This window comes from Leptonychotes weddellii, chromosome 15 (assembly GCF_054177405.1).
Source record: "Leptonychotes weddellii isolate Sample4059 chromosome 15, ASM5417740v2, whole genome shotgun sequence".
Lineage (NCBI taxonomy): Eukaryota > Metazoa > Chordata > Mammalia > Carnivora > Phocidae > Leptonychotes > Leptonychotes weddellii.
The window spans coordinates 37,805,748-37,832,162 of record NC_138383.1 but is presented as its reverse complement, the minus strand read 5'-3'; the positions used below and the strand labels follow the sequence as shown (position 1 = coordinate 37,832,162).

At 48.2% G+C, this 26,415-nt stretch overlaps 1 protein-coding gene across 1 annotated transcript in view; it reads left to right on the top strand.

Moving 5' to 3' along the window:
* Nucleotides 1-5,523: 5,523 nt before the first annotated feature.
* SLC6A4 (solute carrier family 6 member 4) overlaps nucleotides 5,524-26,415 on the top strand; it is a 21,615-nt gene continuing 723 nt past the window's right edge. Inside the window, exons 1-12 of the mRNA XM_081805517.1 lie at nucleotides 5,524-6,203; nucleotides 8,565-8,699; nucleotides 9,837-10,056; nucleotides 10,876-11,014; nucleotides 11,539-11,673; nucleotides 11,999-12,102; nucleotides 13,360-13,487; nucleotides 14,467-14,579; nucleotides 15,216-15,347; nucleotides 16,326-16,425; nucleotides 17,989-18,089; nucleotides 21,783-21,950. Of these exons, the coding sequence (XP_081661643.1) occupies nucleotides 5,861-6,203; nucleotides 8,565-8,699; nucleotides 9,837-10,056; nucleotides 10,876-11,014; nucleotides 11,539-11,673; nucleotides 11,999-12,102; nucleotides 13,360-13,487; nucleotides 14,467-14,579; nucleotides 15,216-15,347; nucleotides 16,326-16,425; nucleotides 17,989-18,089; nucleotides 21,783-21,950 (1,818 nt within the window). The 5' untranslated portion in view covers nucleotides 5,524-5,860. The remainder of the gene's footprint in view (nucleotides 6,204-8,564; nucleotides 8,700-9,836; nucleotides 10,057-10,875; nucleotides 11,015-11,538; nucleotides 11,674-11,998; nucleotides 12,103-13,359; nucleotides 13,488-14,466; nucleotides 14,580-15,215; nucleotides 15,348-16,325; nucleotides 16,426-17,988; nucleotides 18,090-21,782; nucleotides 21,951-26,415) is intronic.

The window sequence follows — 26,415 nt, the reverse complement described above, 5'->3', positions numbered from 1 at the left end:
GGGCAAACTGGATTCTGTAGCTAGTTTAGGAGGCTATCTGCATTGACAAGGTTGATTTCTGTAGGTAGAAAATACATTCCACGTTCCAAACAAGCAACTCACAACTGAACGTTTGGAACACAGACCATTGCTGGGTGTGCCTGCTGGTACTTGTTTCAAAGTCTAAAAGCACAACCTGTCTTTTTTAGTCCAGAGTCCCTGAAAATGATTGTTGTGACAGTCCTCCCTCCCCGCCCTCAAGATGCACAGCACATCTTCCCGATGGGTGAGGGGTGGGGAGGGGCACCTGAGAAAGGGACCCGGGGAATGAAAGGGTAGCGCCTTACCTGAGGCTCAAAACCACCAGCACGGCGGCTGGGGCTCCCCGGGCCCTGCACCCAGGGAACCTGAAATACAACCTCTGTGCTGGCAGCTGTGCAAGTATTTGAGCCCAGAGATGTATGAGGAATGGCCCCTGCTGCCAGGACATCCAAAGCAAATAGACATAAAAGGATAACTAATGATACACAATAATCAGGGGCGAATGACATATTAGTAATCGTACAGCGTGGCGAGAGATCATTTGGGCTGGGGTGATGAGTGAAGCTTCATGGAGGGGGTGGATAGAAACTTAAGCCAGGCCTCGAAGGATGCGGGATAATTAGGGGCAGCAGCGCGGCGTGGGGTAGGGATACACTTGGGCGCGCTGGGTGGCCCACCTGCCCCTGATGACCTGGGGTGCCTGTGAAGCATGCAGCACCCACATGGATCTCTTGAATTATAATCTCTGGGACAGCAGCCCAGGAATCTGCTGTTTACAATTTGCCAGTGACCCCAAGGAGAGGAGCTGATTGGGAGGAACAAGCACAGTCAGGGAGGGCCTGTGGAAGTGGGGGAGTCGCTCGCGTCTGGGCCCCGGTCCCCCTGGTGGGGTGTGAAGCCAGAGGGCAGGATGGGCTGCACACGTGTGGTGGCCCAGTGGCCATCAACGCCCTGTCATTTACTGATGCTCTCCACGTGCGAGACACTGAGAGTCAAGATAAATAATCCATTGTCCATTTGTCCAGCCTCTGGAGCGATGGGAACCACACCACAAACGGCTCATTCTCTCTATCCGACACGCTGTGTGCAGAGAAGTTCGAGGCTCCCAGGCAGGGAAAGTTCTGGACAGAGACCCTTGTCCTTTCTCAGGATAACTGGCCCAGATGACCCTAAGGATTATAGACTATTTAATCCCTCTCCAAAAAATTGAACTATCTCACACAAAGAATTCTTTGGGTGGGAAAGCGATGTTCATTTCTACCTCTTTTGTCCAAAAACAGGTGGATTTTCCCTGCCCTCCCCATTCACACAGTGAAGTTTGTTTTGTTTGAAAGGTGAGCCAGGAGTCCCTTTGGATCCAAATACAAACCACCGTCTTACGCTGCGGGCAACTGTGAGTCAGAACCCACTCACATCCGGGCTCCTGTGACAGAAACCGTGCAATAGGAACAAAAGGAAGACTTGTAGACTCTGAAGGCACCTTGGGGCTAGAAATGTGAGCCATCTAAACACGCTGCTCAGGTCAGCAGAAGGCTCCGGTGACAATAGGATGCGCGACAGGGATTTGGAGCACCACCGGCCTCTCCCTCCTTAAGCCTAAGTACTGAGCCTGGCCTTGTACCATGAACTTCAGATGGGCCGAACTGCACCTGCCTTGCCGCCAGGAGCCTGGCCCGTAGTAGGCATACAGTATGTCTTTGCAGAATTAGTGTTGCCAGGCTCAGGGCTCCCTGGCAATGGGCACCAGAACTTTGTAATTGCTCTCGCCCTCGGGGAGGTGTGTTGGGAACTTCAGACTCCCTCTCTGAAGAGAGAAGGCACATTGCCACTTGGCTATCTGATCTATAATTAATCTGTTCTCTGTGGTACACCCATCATTTGTGCTGGGTTTGGTTTGGTTTTTGAAAATGAAAACCAAGTGTCCTGAGAAATGAACTCACTTTGATCTCAACAAGCGAAGTCAAAGTACAGACTTTCTCGAGTGTTTCTGCTTAGAGCGTGCTGAAAGATGTGCAACAGACAAGTCGGGTCACGGACATTTCCAAAGGTCTGGGTAGTTTCGTGACTAACCGTAATTACATGCTTGTTCCGAAACCGGTTCCCCTGGCTACAGAGACAGAGTTTGTGGGAAGAGGAATGGAGGTTTGATCAGAAGTTGAAAGAGGGGTTGGGGGGTAGGGCGGGGTGACTTAGCCACCCCCCACCCCCTGGGGTTAAGAGGGAGCAGGAGTGTGAACCGAAAGCGCGGGCTGTCAGCCCACCAGGGACTCACTCCCCTGTGCTGCCCGTGTGCGGAGAGGTGGGATTAGGGTCCCATGTGTCATGTTGTCATCCCACCGAGCAGCAGGGTGACGTGGTGCCACCCCCAGCCTGTCACCTGCTCAGCTGGGTGCAAGAGCCAATGTTCAAGGTGCAAAGGAAGGCCTGTGGGGCTTTCTCTGGCCACAGAGAAACTCAAAGGCTGCCTGGAGGAGGTCACAGCTGTAATATTGACCTCGTTTGCAATCTCTACCCAGCAGGATAAAAATATCTTTTAAAAAAGAAAGCTTTTAAGAGAACATTCTTAGAAGCCAATTTTCTTAACTCTTACTTCTTTATTCCCGGGGCAGCCTGCTCTCAACTGTGATCTGCGGGTCTCAGTAGAAAAAGGTGGCCCGTGCTCCGTAGAATCGGAAAAGTAGGAGAATGGGAGCCACGGGCAGCGTCCTGCCGGCAGGAGGGGGTCTGGGCCAGGCCGTGGTCTCCTAGCCAACTGGATGAGTCACCGGGAGGAGCTTTCTTCCAATTGGGAGAGGCAGAAAGAAAGGAGATGTGCGTCTCCTGCCCATTTGGTGGCTTTGGGTGGCTGTAACTTAGGTTTGTACCCCAGGTTCGGGTATCAGGAGTGCTAGAGAGCGGAGCTGGCTGGAGAGAGACCAACCTGAAGTCATGAGTCCATGGAGGATCCCCCTTGGCAGGCTTTCTTAGGACTTGGACCATTTCAGCCTGTTGATGCAATTAAAAAAAAAAAGTGCTGGGAGATATTTTAGGAAACAAGGTCTTTGTAATACTCAGAACAAAAACAGAGAAGCATGCATTATTCTTCTAGGAGCTGCTCAGGACAGGTGCCAAGAAATCAAGATCAGTTGCCTTAGGGGACGAACCCCTGAAGATACGGAAGAACATATACGGAAGAACAAAGAAGTTCACCAACACACACACATTTTGCATCTTCCCTGCAGGATGCCCCAAGGGAGAAAGTACAGGAAACCTAGAACAAATCACTTGACCCAGGCATGAGGAAGGTGACAGAGTCACAAGTATGGCTAAGTGTTTGCTCCCCCCACCACGATATTCTTCAGAGATGGGTGACGTGTCCCTCCCATAGACCATGGGGGACGTGCCACAGAAAGATTGGATGGTACAGCTGCTCTTTGAGCTGCAGTTTTTTGTTTTGTTTTTTAAGTCTTCTCTACATCCCACCTGGGACTCGAACTCACGACCCTGAGATCAAAAGTCGCACGCTCCACCCACAGATCCGGCCGGGCGCCCCTGAGCTGCAGTTTAAATGAGAGCAACAATGCGGTATTCCAGATAAGAAGAAGTTCCTACAGAAAACTTTGGGTAAAATTTTGAAGGTGGAGAAAGAAAGGTGGGGGAGGGGGAGCCTTGGTCACAGGCTGGCTCAGCCCATTGGTACCATCGGGCTGCACGTGGTAAAGCTCTTTATCTCTGTCATCTGGCCTTCAAGTTCTTCAGTGTTCAATGCGGAGAACATGCTGTTGTTGATAGAGGCTGAAGGGAAGTGCAGAGGCCTTCTTCAAACAACACAACCAGAGACCACAAAGTGCAGGTTTAATTTAGCTGTGTATTTAAATACACTGACACCTCATCATCATCTCTCAAAAAAATAATGAACTTGAAAAAAAATCCCTCAGCCTGGCACATGGTTACTTATGGTGGATGAGAGAATGTGTGGTTAATTTGAAGAATCCACGGAGGGGCCAGGGGAGGCTGGAGAGCAGCATAAAGATGAGCACAATGGGGTTTTATCTAGATCACGCTTTATCAGAAATTCATGTTCTTCTATGAGTGGTGTTTGCATCCTTGAGCCCGGGGTAGGGTCCGGAGGTGGGGGCCAAGCAGCTGGATAGGGTAGAACCCAGGACACCCACCCCATCTCCTTACTTATACACATACACACCCTAGATCCATAGAGCTGGTATCTCTCTTGTTGCTGGAATATTTTCAGCAACAATCAATCCCTTTAAAATTTTTATTTTCTACTTTACAGAAAAAAAGAACCCAATGAACACAAAGCTCTAATTACTTGCATCCCCTCGTATTCATTGCTCATCCTTGCCAATATTTTTGTACACAGTCACCGGTGTGAATCTACTTTGTGTTCTAATTTTCCGCTACATTTTTATCTTCACATTTCCACCTGTGGATAGTTAAGTTCTAGTCACTGAAAGCCCCAAAGAGGTAGGAGACAGACACTGCCGTTTTTTATTAGCTTCCATTTCTAGCCATCCTCCAACTGTTGGATTTGAAGGGGTGATATCAGATCTTTGCAGCTGTGACTAGTGCTAACAGTCATCCTTAGACATCTCGAAAGGTGGAATGTGACCTGAGCTAAGCAGAGACCTGTTTCAACTCCCAGCCTATTTCAAGAGCTTGAAAAGTTCAGGCCCCAATAAAATGAAGTTAGCTGGAAGGTCTTGGCTCCTTACTACTTTATAACATGCCATAGGTTTACAGTCCAAGAGGGCTCGGATTTCTGCCCCACGTTTGACGTGTGAGGCCTCGGTCCAGATTGCGGCGCTGACTTCCCCGCACCTCGCTCGGCCCCAGCAGGGCTATGGAGGTGCCGAGGCCCCGGCCAGGCCTCCCCACCAGGCTGCTCGGGGACAGAGACACCAGCCATACTGGCATCTGTAACCCGCACGCTCTTCTCACTCGCTCTTCCAGCTCGCCCCGCCTGCCCACTGTTGCTGGCTAACAGGTGGATCCTCCTCAGGAGTGGCTGGGAGAGGTAGGCAGAATACACAGCGAGCAGCAGGGCCATTCAAAGCCCGGGCAGACTCGCAGAGGCACGAGGCGAACGCATCTGGGGAACGCCCTGGACACAGTCAGGAGCAGCTAGACCCTCTAAGGAAGAGGGGAAAAGTCCACAGCTAAGGATCTAGGGGTGCCTTTGTTCTTGTCCTTTTAAAGTCATACTTGCAATTTACGTAAAATACACGGCCTGCTCCGCTTAAACGGTTTAGGACTGTCCTAATTTATTTGCAGGCAGCAACTGCTTCTTTCTTTGTGTTTCTTTTCCCAGCCTAGCATCCAGGACAAGGTAAGTGCTCTGCACAGCTTTGGTCTTCTTACCTTCTTCTGAGTGACTGGTAAACTCCAGGATGCAATTCTAGTCCCTCAAACTGAAGTCAGTCTTTTGTTCTTAAAGAGAGCCGATGCAAGACCTGGGTGATTTGCTGTCTGTTCTTATTTGTTTTGTTGTTTTGGGTTTTTTGTTTTTTGTTTTTTTACCTTTTCAAATGACTTGATTGTGATTTGATACCTCGTCTAGGTTGAAAACTGGAGTGATTTTATTGACTGCCATATAGCAAACAGGATGTTTCACACTTGACAGATGCATTTGTAATCCCATTCATTAATGTCGTTTACGATGTTTGTTAATACCAAAGACAAGTAGGATGCGTAATTCTGTTCTCCCTTCGCCGTGTGCTTTCCCAACAGAGTTCTCAATCCCATTGATATAAAGCTCCGAGGAGATTCCCAGATCTGAGCACTGAGAATTCGGCTCGGGTCCTCAGTAGATGGGTGTCACCGTCATCTCCTAGCCAGCAGGATGGAGACCACGCCCTTAAATTCCCAGAAGGAGCTATCAGCGTGTAAGGATAAAGAAGATTGTCAGGAAAACGGAGTTCTGCAGAAGGGTGTCCCTGTCCCTGAGGATAAGGTGGAGTCTGGCCACGTCTCCAACGGGTACTCAGCGGTGCCGAGCCCTGGTGCCGGAGATGACTCTCAGCACTCCATTCCGGCCACCACCACCGCCCTAGCGGCTGAGGCTCATCAAGGGGAACGGGAGACCTGGGGCAAGAAGATGGATTTCCTCCTCTCGGTCATTGGCTATGCCGTGGACCTGGGCAACATCTGGCGCTTTCCCTACATCTGTTACCAGAATGGAGGGGGTCAGTATCATGGGCCACAAGCAGAGGCTCTGACCCAGGGGTGGTCTGTAGATCCTTTTGGGAGGCCAGAGCAGAGATCATGTCTTTTGTCTTGTCTAACTGATGAGTCCGGGAACATGATTGCTTAGACTTCCAAGCTGGTCCAAAAGACAGAGCCCCAGTAAGCCAAATGTTCAGTCAGCATGTCTGAGGCTCCCTGGGTTATCAAGTTGGATAAAAGCTCTCCCAAACCTGACCTCGCCAGATGTTCAGCATCCTCGTGCTTCATGTGTGGGAGAGCCCCCTTCTCACCCCTGAATTACCCAAGCTCCACCCTCAGAGTGAGATGTGAAAATGACCATCAGCCTTGTGCAGGTTCTGCTCGGCAGAGGCCAGAGAGGTTAGATCTGTGTAAGGAAAAATTGGGAAGGGGCTCCAGGGTCCCAGGCCCTCCGGGGCCTTTGGACCCACGTGTGGTCAGAGAAGGGCGTCTGCTCAGGTCCAGAGTCTTGAGCTGGAATCTGAGCATGATCCAGAGTTGAACCCAGCCACAGCATGGCCTTAATAACCCCAAACCATACACTGGATCTGCCTTCTATCTCCTACAAGAGTGCTGGGTTTTTGAGGCTAGAGACTATTTCAGGTTCCTCCTTTTACCCCCCAACACCTTCAGAGCAGTTAACTGTAGATTATCAAAAAGAGTATCTGACTGCCGACATGGCTATGGGAGCCACAGAGAGGGGAAGTGGAGAGGAGTGAGTAGGCACGGGGCCTCTATGTTGACACTGGACTTGCTATCAAAATGGTAAAAGGACGAGAAATGGAAGTCAAATCAGTCAATATTTTTTTTTGACAGAAGCTCTGGCAGCTGACTTGGGAGGGCAGCTAAAATGACGTTTGGGGAGAATTCATTAGTGTCCTCATTTCCTCCATGGCCTGACACAGAGTTGCCTGGATTTTTTAAGGACCTTGGTCCACATGCCTACGAAGGCAGTTCCGGGGTGGGGGGGCTGGGAAGCCCAGTCCTCTCTGCCTGGGAGGAGCGGAAGTTATCTCCAGCTTGGGAGGGCTCATCTTTAGCCTGAGCTTTCTATAAGGGGCTGGGGCGCTGGTGACGTTTGTCCTACACTCATTCCCTACCATTAAGCCAGCCAAGCAAACCCGTTACAAATGCCACCATGAGAACACAACGTGGTTCTTATTCCCAAGCTAGATGTACCCAGAGCGATTGTAAGTGAGGTGGGACCTTTCTGAGTTGCCCAACTTCCGGTTTCTAGGTTCAAAGCACTTTATGGGAGGGAGAGTTAGCGGGGAAAATCACAGCTGACCCACCCTTTGGGCTGAGACTCAGGCGGCAGGTGAGCAATCCCCACCTCGGTGTTTCCAAACTGTGCCTCAGCCATGAGAGCCAGGGGACACCAGCATCTCTGGGGATGCCGCAGCCCCGCGCTTCCTCGTTCTGTGACAAACTACCCTTCTCAGCCACATTTGCAAAGGGGGCCCAGAAGGAAGCGTTCTGGCTTAGTGGAATTATGGAAATAGAGCCACATTTCAGAAACAAGAGTCTGGAGCCAGGGATAATAGGGATGAACAAAGATTGGAATGCAGGGACCTGCAGATTACTGCAGGTTGTCACAGGTGATCTGTCCCCAGGGTCTCAAACTCTGCTTGCGTCAGAATCACCTGGGCAGCTTACACATTTTTGTCTTAAACCCACACCTGGAACTTCCCCGTCGGATGTGTGTTCTTTTTTTTTTTTTTTAAAGATTTTATTTATTTATTTGAGACAGAGAGAATGAGAGACAGAGAGCATGAGAGGGAGGAGGGTCAGAGGGAGAAGCAGACACCCCGCCGAGCAGGGAGCCCGATGCGGGACTCGATCCCGGGACTCCAGGATCATGACCTGAGCCGAAGGCAGTCGCTTAACCAACTGAGCCACCCAGGCGCCCCGGATGTGTGTTCTTAAGCTCACCGGTGATTCCCTCGTGTGGCTGGCTTTGGGAAGCTCAGCCTTCTGCCACTCTGTCATTTCATAGGGGAGGAAACAGGTTCAGGGAGGGGCGGTGTCCCCCAGGGTCCTCCGGGTGGTTAGAAGTGCAACCGATTCCAGGGTCTGGTCTGTTGATCCTGAACCCAGCTTTCTTTCCACGTACTCTCTGCCGCCTTCATTTACTCTCTGAAACCCCCATTTGACCGTGGAGCTCTGGGAAAGTGCTAAGCCCAGGGGAGCATAGTGTGAGGTCGCTTAGCACAGGGTGGCTTCATGAGACTTGAGCATCAGACGGCCCCTCGAATCTTGGCGCTACCCCGGGTGTCCAGATCAGTTGGGCTGTCCTGGGGCAGATGTGGGCAGGGGGTGAAATTGTCTTTCGTCTGCCTCAGGGGCATTCCTCCTGCCCTACACGATCATGGCCATTTTTGGGGGGATCCCACTGTTCTACATGGAGCTCGCGCTGGGCCAGTACCACCGAAATGGATGCATTTCTATATGGAGGAAAATCTGCCCGATTTTCAAAGGTAACTGAAAGGCTTGAGTGGGTGGCGGGGGGGGGGAGGGTGATGGGTCTTGCAGGGGAGAGGTGATTCCTGTCCATGTATGGGAACTGGGGACCTTCTTCTGGAATCAGCTAGGCCTTAAGGTATCTCTGGGCGATGACTCGGTAATTAAGTTTTTCACTGCTCAAGTGGTATGAGATTGTTAAAGGTAAACAGAATAAATAGCAATTAAAAGTAAACCTGGGGCACCTGGCTGCTAGAGCATGTGACTCTTGATCTCGGAGTCATGAGTTCGAGCCCCATGTTGGGTGTAGAGATTACTAAAAAAAAAATAAACAAGCTTAAAAATAATAATAATAAAAGTTAAATAAGCATTTTAGAAAATAAATAAAGTAAACCTAATAGAGTCCTATAAATATAGAGGATAAACTAATGGTTGCCAGAGGGAAAGAGGTGGGGGATAGGCAAAGTGGGTGAAGGGGACTGGGAGGTACAGGCTTCCAGTTATGGAATGAATCGGTCACGGGGATGAAAGGCACAGCATCAGGAATATAGTCAATGGTACTGTAATAGCATTGTGTTGTGTGGGGACAGATGGCACTACGCTTGTGGTGAGCAGAGCAGAACAGATTGTTGAATCACCTGTGGTACACCTGAGACTAATGTAACATTGTTTGTCAGCTATATTCAAATAAAAGGACTTTTTAAAGGAACCAAAATAGGGCGCCTGGGTGGCTCAGTCGGTTAAGCGACTGCCTTCGGTTCAGGTCATGATTCCGGGGTCCTGGGATCCAGCACCGACCCGCGGGGAGTCTGCTTTTCCCTCCGACCCTCCCCCGTCTCGTGCTCTCTCTCACTCTCTCAAATAAATAATATAAAAAATAATAAAAAAAAAATACAAAGCAACCGAAATATAAAGAGTTCAAAGCAGTAACAGCACACACACGTTTTCTCAAACGTGTGATCTTGCAAATACATCTAAGGAATTTACCACCCCTGTCCGCCATCTCCCAGAGTCTTGGAGAATGAGGGGAATGGCAGCCCCCAGCACGCCCCCTCCCCTGAGCTGCAGGACCCTCCAAGGCCCCCCGGGTCCGTCAGTCTGTCACTGTCAGGCCGCCCTGTAAACGTGGCCCCCCCGGCCCCCTTCTCTCCCAGGGATCGGTTACGCCATCTGCATCATCGGCTTCTACATCGCCTCCTACTACAACACCATCATGGCCTGGGCGCTCTACTACCTCATCTCCTCCTTCACCGACCAGCTGCCCTGGACCAGCTGCACGAACTCCTGGAACACTGGCAACTGCACCAACTACTTCTCCGAGAACAACGTCACCTGGACGCTGCACTCGACGTCCCCCGCAGAAGAATTTTACACGTAAGTGCATGTAAGTGAGGGGTGGTCTGGTAGAGGCGGGCCACACCCCGGGGCGTGGCTTCTGTGGAGGGAGGCGGGGCCAGGGCTCCCCGCCTCTTCCGTGGTTTGCGAGAAACGAAGCTCTTCCGGCAAGAGGAGTAAATGGAAGTGAGGGAGCCACAAGGCCGGCCCCAGGCAGATGTGGAGCTGGGAGACTCGACCTCGAGTGCTCCCTAATCTGGCCCTGTGGGCTGTCCCCCTCCCCCCCGCCCTTCATAATGTGCCAGGCCAGGCTGCCCCCAGGTGCCCAGGCCGATCCCTTCCTTCACGTTCCAGAACGACTCCGCGTCCAAACCACCCTTCCTCCTGGGCCCCCGCTCTCCCGCCGGTTGTCAGGGAATCAAAGCCTCCCCCTGCTGCCGTGGTTTGCAGCTATTCAAAGGGTTTCTGGTTTCACGTGTTCACTTCACAAGCGGGACCTACCCTTTGGAAGAAGATGCCTGGAGTACGGAGTACTCTTTAATGCCGGCATTGCGGGCAGCGGCAGCCCCAGAGAGCGTGATTTTGGGGTGGGAAGGACCCACTACCCACACAGACAAAAGCTGCTCCAGCCAGGAAAGGAGGTGCCTGAGAGTCGGCCTCGGGGGCTGAGTGCTCTTCCCAGGGGCTGTGGGCCGAATGTGCCGCTCTGTCCCCCAGCATGGGCAGGGCCCGCTCTTTCTGAGGCTTGGTGCCTTGCTCTGGTCCTTGCTGCGCCTTGTCCGGTTCTTCCCTTGGCACCTGCCGGATCCACTCACCGCTCAGGGCATCTCACGGGTCTTTCTTTCTCGCTCACTCCAGGCGCCACGTTCTGCAGATCCATCGGTCTAAGGGACTTCAGGACCTGGGGGGGCTCAGCTGGCAGCTCACCCTCTGCATCATGCTGATCTTCACTGTTATCTACTTCAGTATCTGGAAGGGTGTCAAAACGTCTGGCAAGGTGAGGAGGACTCTGGCGGCGGATCCTGACCTGCCAAGGGGCCCCAGAGGATTCAAACTCAGAACTCAGTAGCCTGGACAGCCGTAGACACAGGGACATTGTGTCCTTCAACACCAAACACGATTCGTGATGCTCAATTTCTCTTCACCAAATCTGTTCAAGAATTCTAGAAATAGGCCAATCCCAGGAACCGTTATATGATTTTTAAAAAAATTCCTTTAACCCACCTGTAGTGTCACAGTTAATAATCATGGCAATAATTTATTGAAAACCCATGATGGGCCATGATCGGTGCTTTGTAGACACCGGCTGCTGTCTTGTCTTTTGCTGGGGTTTCCCCATATTGCAGGTGGGAAGTGGGTTTGGAGGGGGTAGTACTGGTAAGCTGGGACTCAGATCCCCGTCTGATCCTAAAGGCTCTGATGTTTCTGCCACATCACTCTGCCTCCTGTAGTTACAGAAAGCATAAAAGACACCAACATCCACCTTCTGACAATCTGTGTTTCTACCCCCTTCCTTCACAGGTGGTATGGGTGACAGCCACCTTCCCTTATATCATCCTCTCGGTCCTGCTGGTAAGGGGGGCCACCCTCCCCGGAGCCTGGAGGGGTGTTCTCTTTTATTTGAAACCCAACTGGCAGAAACTCCTGGAGACAGGGGTAAGATAATGGGGAAAACGATGGGCACCTGTCTGTCATTTTACTAACTGAAGCTAGCGCCCCCCGGCCCCCCACATAGGGACAACTGAAATTTAGGCTCATTATTGCAAGTGTGCAATGATGTTTTAAATCAGGAGTACAAGCATGAAAAGTACAGTCAAGGCCAGTGGGTTGGCTTATGCCAAAATGTGAGGAAGAGAAATCACATTTGTTTGCACTTTGTATGTGGCCGCCCCTGGGAGGAGCTTTGAGGGCTTGTTTTTCACTTTGCACAGAGAGTATGGCCCCGGGCTCGGCCCTCACCCTTACCTCTGCTGCCTTCCAGGTATGGGTAGATGCTGCCGCTCAGATCTTCTTCTCTCTTGGTCCTGGCTTTGGGGTCCTATTAGCTTTCGCTAGCTACAACAAGTTCAACAACAACTGTTACCAGTGAGTATCTGGGGCTCCCCAGGCAAAGCTTGAAAGTGGGTGAGCATCATCAGCTGGCCAGAGGAAGGTGATCGAACTAATGGCCTCAAACTTGGCCGGGCCCGGGCACCCCCCAGGTCCCTGACCAGTTCCTCCATGGCCAGAGCACCCACCCAGTCCATAGCCTCCCCCAGGCCAGTGAGGGATTGAGAGAGGGGCCTCAGGCGGCCACTTTCGTTTTGTGAGAGCTTCTCACAAAAAAAATTTTTTTTAGATTAAGAAATTCCACAGCAGATTTTTAAAAATTGCAACATATATTAAATATTTAGATTTCACTTATTAACGTGTTTGACAAAAATTGTAATGTGATCATTTATTTATGTACATATTCACAAAAGTATAACGATTGAGCTATTTTGACCAATGCAAAATGCCACCATGATTTTTGTCGCAAAATCTCATTTCAGAAATTTTGACAAAACGGGGAGTGTTGTGCCAATTACGATTTCACTATCACTTGTCATCTTTAGAGTTAACTTTGTTTGAATGTCCTCTCACGGATGGCAGTGTCCAGCACTCTAATCAATAAGATGATTACAGAATTCACTTTCTCTTACAAAGGAATCCACAAGTACCCTAAGCAATGTGGCATTGCACTGGGACACCAGCCTGAAGTTGGATGACAAGATCTTCTTTTAAAAGTATCAGGATATCCCAGTGACAGGCTCGTAACCTCATTTGCACATAATGTCAAAAGTCTAAATCTGAGGACTTCATGAATGTGAGGCCAAGGCCCCCTCACAGTCCCACCTCCAATCCAGACCTTGCTTCAGAGCAATTCTTTTTTTTTTTTTTTTAAGATTTTATTTATTTATTTGAGAGAGAGAGAGAGCACAAGCAGGGGGAGTGTCAGGCAGAGGGAGAGGGAGAAGCAGACTCCCCGCTGAGCTGGGAGCCCGATGCGGGACTCGATCCCGGGACTCCAGGATCATGACCTGAGCCCAAGGCAGTTGCTTAACCAACTGAGCTACCCAGGCGCCCCCAGAGCAGTTCTTGTTTGAAATCAAGAGGCCTGTGTGGTTCCAGTTCACCACAGGAGGTCATGATAACCAGTCCTGACCTGCGGCTTGTCCCCACCTACCAACCAGTGTGAGAGGCCGGGCCTGGGAGAACGGGAGGGGACACCAGGACAGGTCCCTGCGGGCCTTGGCTGGAGACAGATGCTCTTGAGACTCTCTCCTTGGAAATGTCTCAGTCTCTGTGTGTTTTCTGCTCCAGAGATGCCCTGGTGACCAGCGTGGTGAACTGCATGACGAGCTTCGTTTCCGGATTTGTCATCTTCACGGTGCTCGGGTATATGGCCGAGATGAGGAACGAGGATGTGTCCGAGGTGGCCAAAGATGCAGGTGGGAACTTGGGTTCTCTTTACGTCCCCTTGCTCTCACTGAATTGGTTGGCTGCTCTTTGGGTCCTTATAAATACCTAACTTTTGAATTATTTCTGAATGTTCCTTTAAACATTGCCCAAGGTTTTAGAGAAACTTACCGCCTTCTGTGTGCTCAGCCATGATAGGGATGGGGAGCTCCCCCTAAAATGTGACTTGGATGAGGGCTTTTAAAAAACCACTGGGTTTGGGTCCGGTGATGGGTCCAAGTCTAATAAGCAAATGATTACTAACCCTTAGAATTTCCCCTTGCAGAAAAATAAAATGTAGATGACGTATCTCTCTACTGTATTGTGAGGTTTTCATGGAAAAGGAGGGACAGATATTGAAAAAGTGGCCATGGAAGCTTGTGGATGGAATCCCAGGGCTTTCTTGCCAACAAGCCTGTCTTTGGCCTGATGCACAGCTCTGAGCATCCCCGTACCCCAAACTCAGGCACCCCTATCTCGCTCGTGAGAGGTGGAAGACATGTCCCTCACACTATCAAAAGGGACTTTAAAATAGTGGGAGGTCTTTATTCCAAGGCCTCTATGACTCTTCTGAAATCAGTTCACATTTCCTACTATTCTGGAGCTAACGCCATCAGAGAGAGCTAAATGCTCTGGAGTTATCAGTCCTGGCCCTGAAGAAAAGCTCTGAATTATGATATGGTGGAAACTCTTATTCCTGTGTGCAGTTTTGCTAGTCTTAGGGTCTTGGGTTTGTCTCCATCCCCCCCCCCCATTGATTGAGGGTTCACACTTTTCAAGATGGCTACTGTTCCTTCCCTGCCTTGCGTGATGTCGGGACGGTGGGATGGTGTGGAGTGTGAGGAAGCCTAGTTCATGTGTAAGGTCTCGTGACCGGAGTTGTAACTGTTGGTGTGGCTGAGGTTCCCCCCGAGACATCTTCGCAGGGCAGGTGTTGGTGACCACATCCCCCTCTGTCCCGCTCTGTCTCAGGCCCCAGCCTCCTCTTCATCACGTATGCAGAAGCCATAGCCAACATGCCAGCATCCACATTCTTTGCCATCATCTTCTTCCTGATGTTAATCACGCTGGGCCTGGACAGCACCGTGAGTGAATGGGGAGGGAAACCTGGCTTTCTGGAGGAGACAGGGGTTGGGGGGGAGGAGGGTGCACGTATCCCTCCCATCCTGGCCAGCCCACGTGGTGTTGGCTGCCCCCTCCCAGTGCTCCCTCAGCCCCTGGCTTAGGCCTCATCACTGGGGCTCGTGGCCCTCTAGGGCATGAGAGGGTCATTAATGGGCTAATGAGGGCTAGGTGTCCACACAGGCCAGGGCTCAGATATGTGAACTGCTATTACTGTGCACTGTCCCTGGACCACAGGGCAGCACCTAAAGGTCCCTCTTGTGTCCTGGTATCCTGCTGCCCCGCATTTGGCTCAGCACCTCGTACTTAGTAGTGTGGGATGACTCTCAGCTTTGAGTTGGCCATTCTGGCACAGCCGAAGTCTCCCCGAGCGACCTCACATAAAGAAGTCCTGTCCAGGCACTATATTTTTTTTCCCCAATGTTCTTGGGGGTGGGGTCTAAGTGACCGTGTAAAACGAGGTGATAACATTGCCAGTGAAGGCCGGGGTGTATGGGGGGAACCGGTCATGACCAGCCACCCTCTGGCCTGTTCGCCGTCCTCGAAGGTAACAGACTTGTCCCGAGCCTCCCCTGTGACCGCTTGCGTGTCCCTCTCAGTTTGCAGGCTTGGAAGGGGTGATCACAGCTGTGCTAGATGAGTTTCCGCACATCTGGGCCAAGCGCCGGGAGTGGTTTGTGCTTGGTGTGGTCATTACCTGCTTCTTTGGATCCCTGGCCAGCCTGACTTTTGTGAGTACCACAACCCCCAGCTTTGAGTAGCCTCTCCTAGGGCAGCAAAGCCCTACAAGGACCTTCCATCCTCCGTGGGGGCCCTGGCTTGGGGCCAAAGTAAAAGGGGTTGATCAGACACAAAGTTGTTTCCGGCAGCGTCTGTGTGTAGAATCTGTGCCTGGTGGCTGGAGGTCTTCGCGCCCTACTGTAGACCCAACTAGATTTCAGGCTTGGCAGGGTGTCTGCAGAAGAACTGAGATTTGCTTTTCCAGTCTTTAGGGCTGCTTTCGTGGGATTGTTGCCCTGATGTCCTGATATGCAGAATATCTGGAGGCTGGCATCTCATGTTTGTAATCTCGCTTTGTCTCCTCCAGAGAATTTGCAATGGTGAAGAAGTCAGACCCTCGCCCATGATTTTTTTTTTTTTTTTTTTGCTAGCTGAGGCAAATAAGGTAAAACGGAATCCCAGGCATCCCAGGCTTGTGTCCTCCTGACTCAAGGCAGACTTTGAAGACCTGCCTCTTCAAGCCACGACCCCAGAGGCTCTGGAGCTTCAGTGGGGGTGGAGGTGGGGGCCCCTGAGGAGGACCCAAGGGATTGGCGAGTTAAGACAGAAGGCAAAAACCAGGACCAACGTGCTCAGCGTGTGTGGTATGGTGAACTCGCCCAGATTCAGTCTTTAGGGTAGAGTACACAGTTAAGTGCCGCATCACTAGAAGAAAGTTGAAAACAGACCCAGGGGCTCTTTTGAGTTTGTATCTTAAAGCTCAGTGGGAGAGGAAGCAAGGAGAGAGTGCTCCCTAGGACGGGAAGAGATACCCGATGGCATGAAGTCAGGGTCCTGCTGGGAGGGCCAGCCCAAGAGGGAGGCTCTGGGATATTTATATTAGGTCCAAGGCAGGAATGATCCAACGTTAAGAAGCTGCGTTTGGCCTTCACTGTAAAGAGGAGGCAGTGCATTGAGGGCCCTTAACCGGTTTGCCATCTCATTTCCAGGGAGGGGCCTACGTGGTGAAGCTGCTGGAGGAGTATGCCACGGGGCCCGCTGTGCTCACCGTCGCCTTTATAGAGGCTGTTGCTGTGTATTGGTTTTATGGTAAGATGCTCACCAGTCGCGAGCCTTTCCACACCAGCCTGTAAACACCAGAATAGAGAAGGGCTGATTTCATCAAAGAAAGCCAGGGCAGGGTACAAGACGTCACCTCCCTGGGGGTCTCTGAAGCCACCCCAGTAGAGTGCCTTCTTCGGAAACAGGTCACCATTTCCTCCACACTCTGTACCACAGATTCCCCTGACTCGTGGGAGGATGCTGTTTCCTTCTGAGTTTAAACGTTCACCCAGCGGACACAGGCTGAAGCAGTTCCATAGAGCTCATCCTAGTGGATGCTGAAGATGCTGATGGGCTCTAAGAATAGCACAGACAACAGAGAACTAGTGGATGGTGAATGCATTTGTAGAGGGTACAATGTACTACTATTTTACAGAGCTCCCCACAAAGCCCCGAGATAGAGTCTAGGAGATTATCTTCCAGGGAAGAGGCAAGAATGTTCCTGTTTGGATTATTTGCCTTGGTAAAATCCCCAATTCACCCCCTGTGATGCTGGGATGGAATCTGATAGGGGTGAAACTTGCAGGAGCACAGAGAGTAAGCTAACGTGGGTCCATTGGCAGGGGTCCCAAGAATCCGTGGGTGCAGATGGGGTTGACCCAGGCAATTGAAATGAAGAAAACCATGTTCAGGGGCTCCTGGTTGGCTCAAGTCCATAGAGCATGTAACTCTTGATCTCAGGGTTGTAAGTTCGAGTCCCACATTGGATGTAGAGATTACTTAAAATAAATAAATAAATAAAATTTTGAAAAAAAAATGAAAGAAAACTAGATTCAGAGATACCTCTCTTCATCTTTAAAATCAAGAAGTGATTATTTCATTCTGAAAATGTATTGATTTCCCTAGTTCTATGGTAATAAAACAGCTTCAGCATGTTTGTCCTTACACATAACATGAAGAAGGGGAGGCCCCATATTTTGAGTTGCACATGGGCCCAGTTTTTTAAAAAGAATTTCTCCCCACCTCCTTAGTGATTCAGATGACAGAGTTCAGAGTAGGTGCATCGTTGTGGACCTCGCTGTTGCTGGGGCTCTTGGGGAAGCGACTGCAGGGCAACCCGCCTTCCCCTTCCCAGTTTCTCACCAGTCGGAGTTCTCAGTTCTCACGTTCTCATACTTTTTATAGAAGAACCTTGATCTTGATCTGGCATGTGAATGGGCAACCCGTGGTTAAAATTTTCTCTTGAACATATCCAATGTACGGTCCAAGTCAGTCTCTGTCAAGTGGGTTCACACTTCCTAGATAAAATTCAACTTTCTTTTCTACAGTAACAATAAAATCAAACGTGTGCTGAGTTCTCAGAAATCAGTGCAGTGTGGGCACCAAGAGGGGGCTTTGGGTCCCTCCCCAAATGTCCACCTGTCCCCCCGACTCTGCTTGCTATCAAATGTAGTTTTGTGACATGTCCGCTGTCCCACTTTCTGACCAGATTGGTGCCCTTGAGCCCCTGCTGTGGACAAACTCCAGAGCTGCTGCTGTCTCTGAGAATCAGGGGATAAGACAGTCTGTGTCCTCCCTCAGTCAATTTCTTTCTCTTGTGGGTGATTTTAGGCATCACTCAGTTCTGCAGTGACGTGAAGGAAATGCTTGGCTTCAGCCCTGGGTGGTTTTGGAGGATCTGCTGGGTAGCCATCAGCCCTCTCTTTCTCCTGGTAAGTGGTCATTTCCCTCTTCTTCTGGCCTCAAAGGAAGATTCACCCAAACACTTATATAGAGTAAATTGCATTGAAGTGTAACATAGATACAGGAAAATGTGTAAATCTCAAGTGTACATCTCATTGCAATTTTATAAATCAAGCATGCTTTCGCAGCAGAAATCATGCTAAGAAACAAAAATATGACCAGCCCTTCAGAAGCCCCTCCGGTGTCCCCTCCCAGTCACTGTGCTCCCCATGCTTCCCCACTCTTCTGACTTCCAGAGCCATGGAATGTTAGTCTGGGCTTGGGTCCCCGCTGCCTGTGTCCATCACTCCCCTGCTCAGTGATAATGATAAATAACATTTATTGAACATGACATACCAGGCCAGACTTTGTGCCAAACTTACACCTGTTGCTCTATGAATCCTTACAACAGTCCTATGAAGGAGCATAGTCCTGATACCACATTTTACAGTTAAGGAAATTGAAGCCTGAAGGGTAGCAAGTGTCCCTGCTTACCTCCCGGTGTCCCTCCGAAGGAGAGACACTTGCCCCAAGATGGCGAAGCTCCCTGCTTGCATCCCATGTGTGCTCTGACGTAGCCCGGGGTAAAGTGACTCTGTGCCTGTGGGCAGGGATCACTCTCCAGTTCTTTGATTTAACTGTAACTTTATCTTGGAGGGAATTTTTTATCTTTTAGATCCAGAGGGCTTATTGGACTGGTCCCTCCATCCGGGTCCAGCTTGTTAGGAGTGTCTGGACCAAACATTTTGTCTTAGGGACATCTTTGGCTTTGACATAGAGATAGCTGTTCCTTCCCCGTCTTGTTTAAAACAACAACAAGGAATTCTGTTTTGACTTTCTCTGGGCAGCCCTTTGTTTGGTACTTTTTGTACCCATACGTCTGGACACTAACATATAAGATGAGCAGGACATTCCTTCTTGTCTCTGTGATATTGCATGAGTCTCTCTGTACCCCAGAATCCCTGCTTGACTTCCATTCCCCTGGACCCTGGAGGTTTCCAAAACCAAAACCAACCATTGCTCCAGGTGGCAGATAATTCTCAGCACCCAGTGGCTCTGGGGTGTGCTCTGGGCTCTAGTGTTCTCCTAGACTTGGCCTGGTAGTTCCTATTATCTTATCAGCTCACTGGTGCTTTTAGGTAGATTAAAAACACATGTATATTTTTCTTTCAAATTTTTATTTAAATTCTAGTTCATTAACAGTATAATATTTAGTAGAGTAGAACTTAGGAATTTGTCACTTACATATAACACCCGGTGCTCATCACAGCAAGTGCCCTCCTCAATCCCCATCACCCACCTCGCCCGCCCCCCATCCCCTTCCCTCCATCCACCCTCAGTTTGTTCTCTATCGTTAAGGGTCTCTTATGGTTTGCTTTCCTTTCTCTCTCTTTTTCCCCTTCCCCTATGTTCACCTGTTTTAAAAACATGTCTTTTTTTAAATCCAGGAGTTTTAATTGTTTTCAGTGAGGGGGTTGGCATGAACCACCAAGCCTGCCATCACTAGACACAGAAGTTCTCACATAAATGGATTAGTAATTTATATTATTACCAGTGCTTCTTGATAATCTACTTAAATCCTTTCAGTTGGTTTTCAAAGGAAGAGGAGACACTGCATTAGTTCGTTGAGGGAAGAAGCTATATCTGTTTGCTTGTCAACTTTAGTATTCCCCACCCAGGGAGGAAATGATGTCCAGGGCTGGGATTTGGGAGAGGCAAGTAAGGCATTCACCACAGGTGTCAAATTTAAGGGGGGGAGGCTGTGTGCCAAAACACTCAGGAATCAAGATAAAGACTATTTTACCACAATATTTTTTAAAAACCAAAATGAAGGCAAAAAAGTCCCCAATCAGCAGATTTCAACATTTTAAATAAACGAAAGATCTGACCCTGGACTTGCCTGTCTCACCTCACTCACCTTACTCTAACCTGGCCCTGCCAGATCTTGTCTTTTTTAAAATATTGCACTAAAATATTACTCCTTGATTACTAAAATTGACTTAACTGTTGTGCCCCAGGTGAGCGGCTCACATGTGCCAGCCTTGTCCTGGCCCCAGGCTTTTAGTCCTTTCATGTCTGTGAGCCTCTGGTTGTCTTGCAGCCTGGGTGGACGTGTGGTGAGCGGTCAGCGCGTTCCCGTGCCCAGCAAAACTCACGCACGGATTCGCGTCGAGGCCTGTCACTCCTAGTTCGTGTGATGTTTGCTTTACTCACTTCCTCTAAAGGCAAGTGCTCCAGTACCCAACGAAGAGGAGGCAAATCTGTCTTCCCCTTCTGGGTTTACTTACCAGATCCCTGGCTCTGCGCTTTTTAAGGCTGCCTTCAGTAAACAATGAGTAGCTTACTAAAAATACTCTTTTTCACCGAAGCCAAGTTACAAAAAAAGAAAATATTATATATGAACAGGCAGGGCCGTCCGTGCACAGGGTTTGTCTGGAGCAACACACACTGGCTCCCACAGGAGCTGAGGCCTCTCTGAACTGTGCTGGATTTCACACACCTGCCATCCAGATGAGATGAGTTACAGAGGGGAGGGCTCCTCACCGTGTCCGTCCTGTCTTTCCGTGTTCCAAAACTAGCTCCCTTAGTAGCTGGGTCTAGGGGTGCGGAGGGTAAGTCCGGAGGAGGATCTGCGATTGGCCGGGCTCCTGTTTGGAAAAGCCTCCTCCCAGACTTAGGATAACACTGTTGGGAGGATGGATGTGTGTTTAACAACTTCCCACTTTATTACCTGCAGACAAAGAAGAAAAGATATAAATAGATGCTTAACCACACAAATAGTTTACATTACTGCTTTCTTTATGACTATGAAGTAATAAAATAAAATTAAATCAAGAGCAGTAACGATTTCGGCCCCATGGTTACTAGGCAAAAACTGGTATTTATGCTCTCTCAGGAAACCAAAGCAAAATAAGAAAACCTATAAACTGAACGTTGGGAGCACACCATGGCATTTTTCTTGGGAGACATTTTCACTCGAATTTTCAAGTAAAAAGTACACGAAATTGCTTTTTCCTTCCATGATTCTGTTCATGACGAGGGCCTGGGGCAGGCAGTCACTTGTGGTTGAGACGCGTCGTGGCAGAACCCAGGCTAAGGCGCTCAATGCAGAAAGCAGAGAGCTCAAGAAAAGGGAAAAGAGGAAACACATACCCAGGAGCCCAAGGCCTCTCCAGTCTTGAGAACCTTAGAATCTCTCCTGGACACAGGTAACTTCCACCTGACAGCTGAGAAATGCAGGAGGAAATGAAAACAGAGCCCAGACAACTATGAGGCTTTAGGACTGACAGACGCCGTGAGGAGTCATGCAGTTTATTCCTCCACTGTCTGGCGAGACGGGACCCAAACCACTCTTCATGGTTGCCAGTCTCTTCCCCTTTGCCCCGAAAGGGTTGCTTTAACTCCTCAGAAACAACTTTCTGAGGGCTTGGCATCCCCGCTCTAAGGGTTGAGATGGGGATGGAGAGGAAAATCAATATAAATACCTGGCTGTTTTCCGCTTGCAGCTTGGGCACAGAAATGAGTGAATTCTCCGAGTCAGAGTTCAATCGAGGATCTGTCACGTTTGGGGGATTTCCTGAAAGGATCTCAGCTTTAGCATTTGGTGTTCCTGGTATCAGAACTGCCCCCATCTGCAAGGATGTCGTTACGATTTGTAATGTTTCTTGGCATTGCTCTTTCAGTTCATCATTTGCAGTTTTTTGATGAGCCCGCCCCAGCTCCGACTTTTCCAGTATAACTATCCTCAGTGGAGTATCATCCTGGGTTACTGCATAGGAACCTCATCTTTCATCTGCATCCCCACATATATAGCTTACCGGCTGATCATCACTCCAGGGACATTTAAAGAGGTAGGTGCTAGTGTGTGTGTTCAGACTAGTAATTGTTTTGGGAGAAAAGGATTTTCTGGTTGTGCTGTATTCAGAGGAGATGAGTCCCCCACGTGAAGTTCACCAGTTGGCTCTCCATCTTATGTATTTACATGCCTACACCAATGTGCAGACCTGTAATGGCTGCCACTCCCATGAGCCTTAGATGCAGTGGCAAAAGAGAGAGCTGGTTATTTGCATGCACCAGAGCGCACAGCTTGAGGTGTGGATAGCATTCTAAACTTATCAGATGACTACTTTGCCTTCTGCTTGCCACTGGGCATGGGCATCAGAGCTGTCATGTCTGCAGCAATACACATTATGTTTTAGTAGAGATTTATTTATTTATTTGAGAGAGGGAGATTTATTTATTGAGAGAGAATAAGTAAATAAATATTTATTTGCGAGCAGTGGGAGGGGCACAGGGAGAGGGAGAATCCTCAAGCAGACTGCCCACTGAGTGTAGAACCCAAGGCGGGGCTCCATCCCAGGACCCTGAGATTATGACCTGAGCTGAAACCAAGAGCTGGCCGCCTAACCGACTGAGCCACCCAGGTGCCCCTGAAGCAATACACATATTTTGACTTAAGTGGAGATTATGGTGGAAAATGTCCATGGTCATTTTTCTAACAGCAGTGTGATGAGTGCTATTTTGAAAATCATCACTAAATAAGGATGTTGCAGCAATATAATAGTTTTAGCTCAAACCATTGGAGTAAAAAAAAAAAGTTTCCATTATAGTAATATTAATATAGTAATGAATAATGCTATAAAATTTTATTAATAGAACCTTATAATTTGTATAAGATTGTATATTTTTCAAAGCATCTTCATGTAGATGATCTCCTTTTGCTATCAGAATCCCTTGTGAGGTGGATGGGCAGGTATTATTAGACACAAGATATTGAGGCTGGGAATAATCTTGCCCAAAATTTCCTTATTTCAGTGACTTGTCCAAGGATATAAGTACAGGGAGGCTCAGAATCCAGGTTTTCTAATTTCTGGTCCAGTTTTTTTCACTTTTCTCCTCAGGGGGTCAATAGTTTATGTAGAAATTGACACTAGAGGTTTAGGAGCGGTGAGTTGCCATTTTTCATCCAGTGCCACCAGAGTTCATAGTTGAGGTCACCAGGATTCCCAATAATGTGGTACTTCGTTATTTCCAGAATTGAAAATGTTTGAGTTGTTACTTGGTTGTCTTTCTTGCCATAGTAAGAAGGTTACTGTGGCAGAAGAGCCTGAAGAAGTCTGTAGGTGGGTGCTTTTGTAGGGGATGAGCTCAAAGGTGAAGAGTGGTATTTGGGGAAAGCTAGAAGGGACCGTATCTGTAATGACCTGAGAACTGAGGTGGGCTAGTCTATGAGCTCTTCAATGCAAAACTCAAATAGGAGACCATCACACTCATCTTCCTAAAACATTTCATAAGAAACATTAAGCAAGAGTACATAAGGCAATTAAACATCAGCTCTTTCTGAGAACAGCTGAGTGCATTTATTTTTCCAAACAGAAAAAGTGAATTCTAGGTGGAGAGAACTCTGCATGGAGTTACTTATTTCCTACACTGAAACCAGTCCTATCACAACCTCATTCCTCCCCAAGGGCCTGGGACCCTGGTGTTGCTTGAAATATACACTCAGACCCAGAATCGTTGGATTTATCCCTTCAAATCATCCTTTATCATAGTCATGATGATCCACTGCTTCCATTGATTAAAATCCAGAGGTCAAGGTCAGGTGTGGGAAGTCTAGTTAGGTTAGAAAATATCAGTATTCTTTGGTCAGACTACACCTCAAATCCTGGTCCTCTCTCTTGCAAATTCTCCGTTGGCCACAAGGAAATGTCACCCAAGGGTGAATAATTATTACAGCTCAGATCCATTAGCAGTAGAGGTAAGTAAGGGTGATTGCACCATCATCTTTGCCATAGGCCATCATATGGGGAACAGTGGGTTTCCAGGAAGCATGATGCAGCCCGTCAAGGAAGACTGGTAGAGAAAGGAGCTAGTCAGCTCTGGCAAGTTGCTCCTCTTCTCTGGGCCTTAGTTTCTTCATCTATGAAATGTGCTTATTGGACTGGATTAAAAATTCTCAAACTGTTTTTTAAGGAATAAAATATTCTTGGAATATCACTAGGTGTTACTGCTGGGGAAAATGTTATGTGGTCAAATAACTTTGAAGAAAGCTGGATTAACGCAAGTTAAATAGGTTTCTTTACTACGGGACTTCTCAAAAGCCTTTATATGCCCATTTGCATGCTTAATCTCTGAGATGGATAAAGCATGCTAGGTTTTTTTGCCAAGCACTCCAAGGGACTATAATTCTTTGTGAATACCAGACTTGCTGGTCCATAACATTCTATCTATGAGGGAGGGAGGCTGCATGTAAAATTTTGGTATAGTTAAAAAAAAAAGACTAAGGTAAATTTCTTAACTCTTTTGGGGCCTAGCCATATAAAAGGTTGGCGCTTGTGGAATGATCCTCCACTTGCTTACCTGGAATTTGGACATGCACCTGCAGCCTGGAAGTCTCCAGTTTGGAGTCATCAACTAGATTAGGTCATTGTTGTAGAAAGCCCTAGTAAACTGCACAAAGATACTGGGAAGATGGGCCCTCAAAAGTAAGCATTCATGAAGATGTCAACAGTGATCTGTTCCTTAGATTATCACCTTGCAAAAGGCCAAGGCCTGGCAAATTTTGAGAGCAGTGGTAGTCTGGCAACTGGAATGCTGCCAAAATAGGGAAAACAAAAGTGGGCCTAGTATTTTGGGAGATCAGCAGCCAGAAGGGCAGCAGAATGGGTGGCTGGGGACTAGGACACAAAAGCCAAAAGTTCTGCTTTGCAGTGTTGTTCATTATACCATTCCACCATATACCTTAGTACTCTCTTCTCTTCCTGCACAACATAGCTTCACTCAAGACTAGTTAGAATGATCTGCGTCCAGTTCCCAATTAGCAAGACTTAACTCTGTGTAATCAGTTATGGTTTACATATTCATCTATGGGGAGGGATGGTTTGTGAAATTTTGCTTTCTATGGCTTGACATGTCCAGGTAGCTGATGAGGTCTACCTTTTTAAGGGGATTTCTGGCGTGAAATTTCAGTTCTTGAATGTTAAGGTCATTAGGAACACAAAATATATAATTTTGTTAATTTCATTAACTATGCAGGTGGAACTGTTTGAATGCCATAGGCCCTGCTCCATAAAGAAGAACAAACTCCCAGAATCAGGAAATAAAAGATTGAAGGACTGAAACTAATGTAACATTTTGTATTAACTATCTCAAAAAAAAAAAAAAAAAAAAGACTGAAGGGGACTAAATACTTTTTCAATCCAAAATAAAAAGGACTAGTAGCAGAGCTTCACCTACAATCCATAAATCAAAAACTGCTTTCAAATCCAGTTTTGCCCACTTCCTGTACATACTTTCAGCCATCAAAGATTTTGCTAAGCAACTTAATAAAGATTTTCCTAAGCCTCTGAAGTGCTTCTGTTTTCCCTTCGCATCCCTGAGCTGCTTCATGTCACCCTGATGCTACGTTTTACATGGTGGGCTGTATGTCTCATACCCAAGCCCAAGTGTATTTCAGATCTGTCTTAAAGCTTCTGTGCATCTCAGCTGTTTCCAAACTAAAAATTCCTAAAGTCTTCCTTGTAATGAGTCCTATGTCAACATGAGTTTGCTTTAGGAGTGATTGATTTAAATGGTCACTCTTTTTAAAAAGTTTTGTGATAATTTGTAACCCTGTATGAACTAACTTCTTAACAGGTAGATTCCTGAGATCAGTAACATCCTAGCCATTATAGCGGCTGCTGACACTGTGCATCATACACCCGGTGTGTGTGCAGGGTGCAAGGAGCCTGGCTGGGGCGGGGTGGGGGGTGTACAGGGTCCAGCATTCACTCTGCTCCCTGAGCCCTGTGTGGCCGCAGGAAGCCTCCTCGGTCCAGAGAAAAAGATGTGCTTTCCCAGGTCCTCAAAAGCATGTTATACCCCAGTGGAGGTTCGACTGAAAGATCATCATTTTCTCCCGTTAGTGTTACAATGATTTTTGTAATTAGTTGACAGATGCTTATAGTTCCTGAATATATCATTTTTTAAGTTGTATGTAGGTATGTATGTATGTATGTATGTATTTATTTATTTAAGTGATCTCTACACCCAACATGTGTTCAGACTCATGACCCCGAGATCAAGAGTCACAGCATCCAACTGAGCCAGCCAAGTGCTCCCTGAACGTGGCATTTTTATCTATATTTGAGAACAGATAAATTGGGAATTCCTTTCTTTTTTTTAATTTTTAAAAAATTTTATTATGTTATGTTAATCACCATATATTACATCATTAGTTTTTGATGTAGTGTTCCATGATTCATTGTTTGCGTATAACACCCAGTGCTCCATTCAATACGTGCCCTCCTTAATACCCATCATCGGGCTAACCCATCC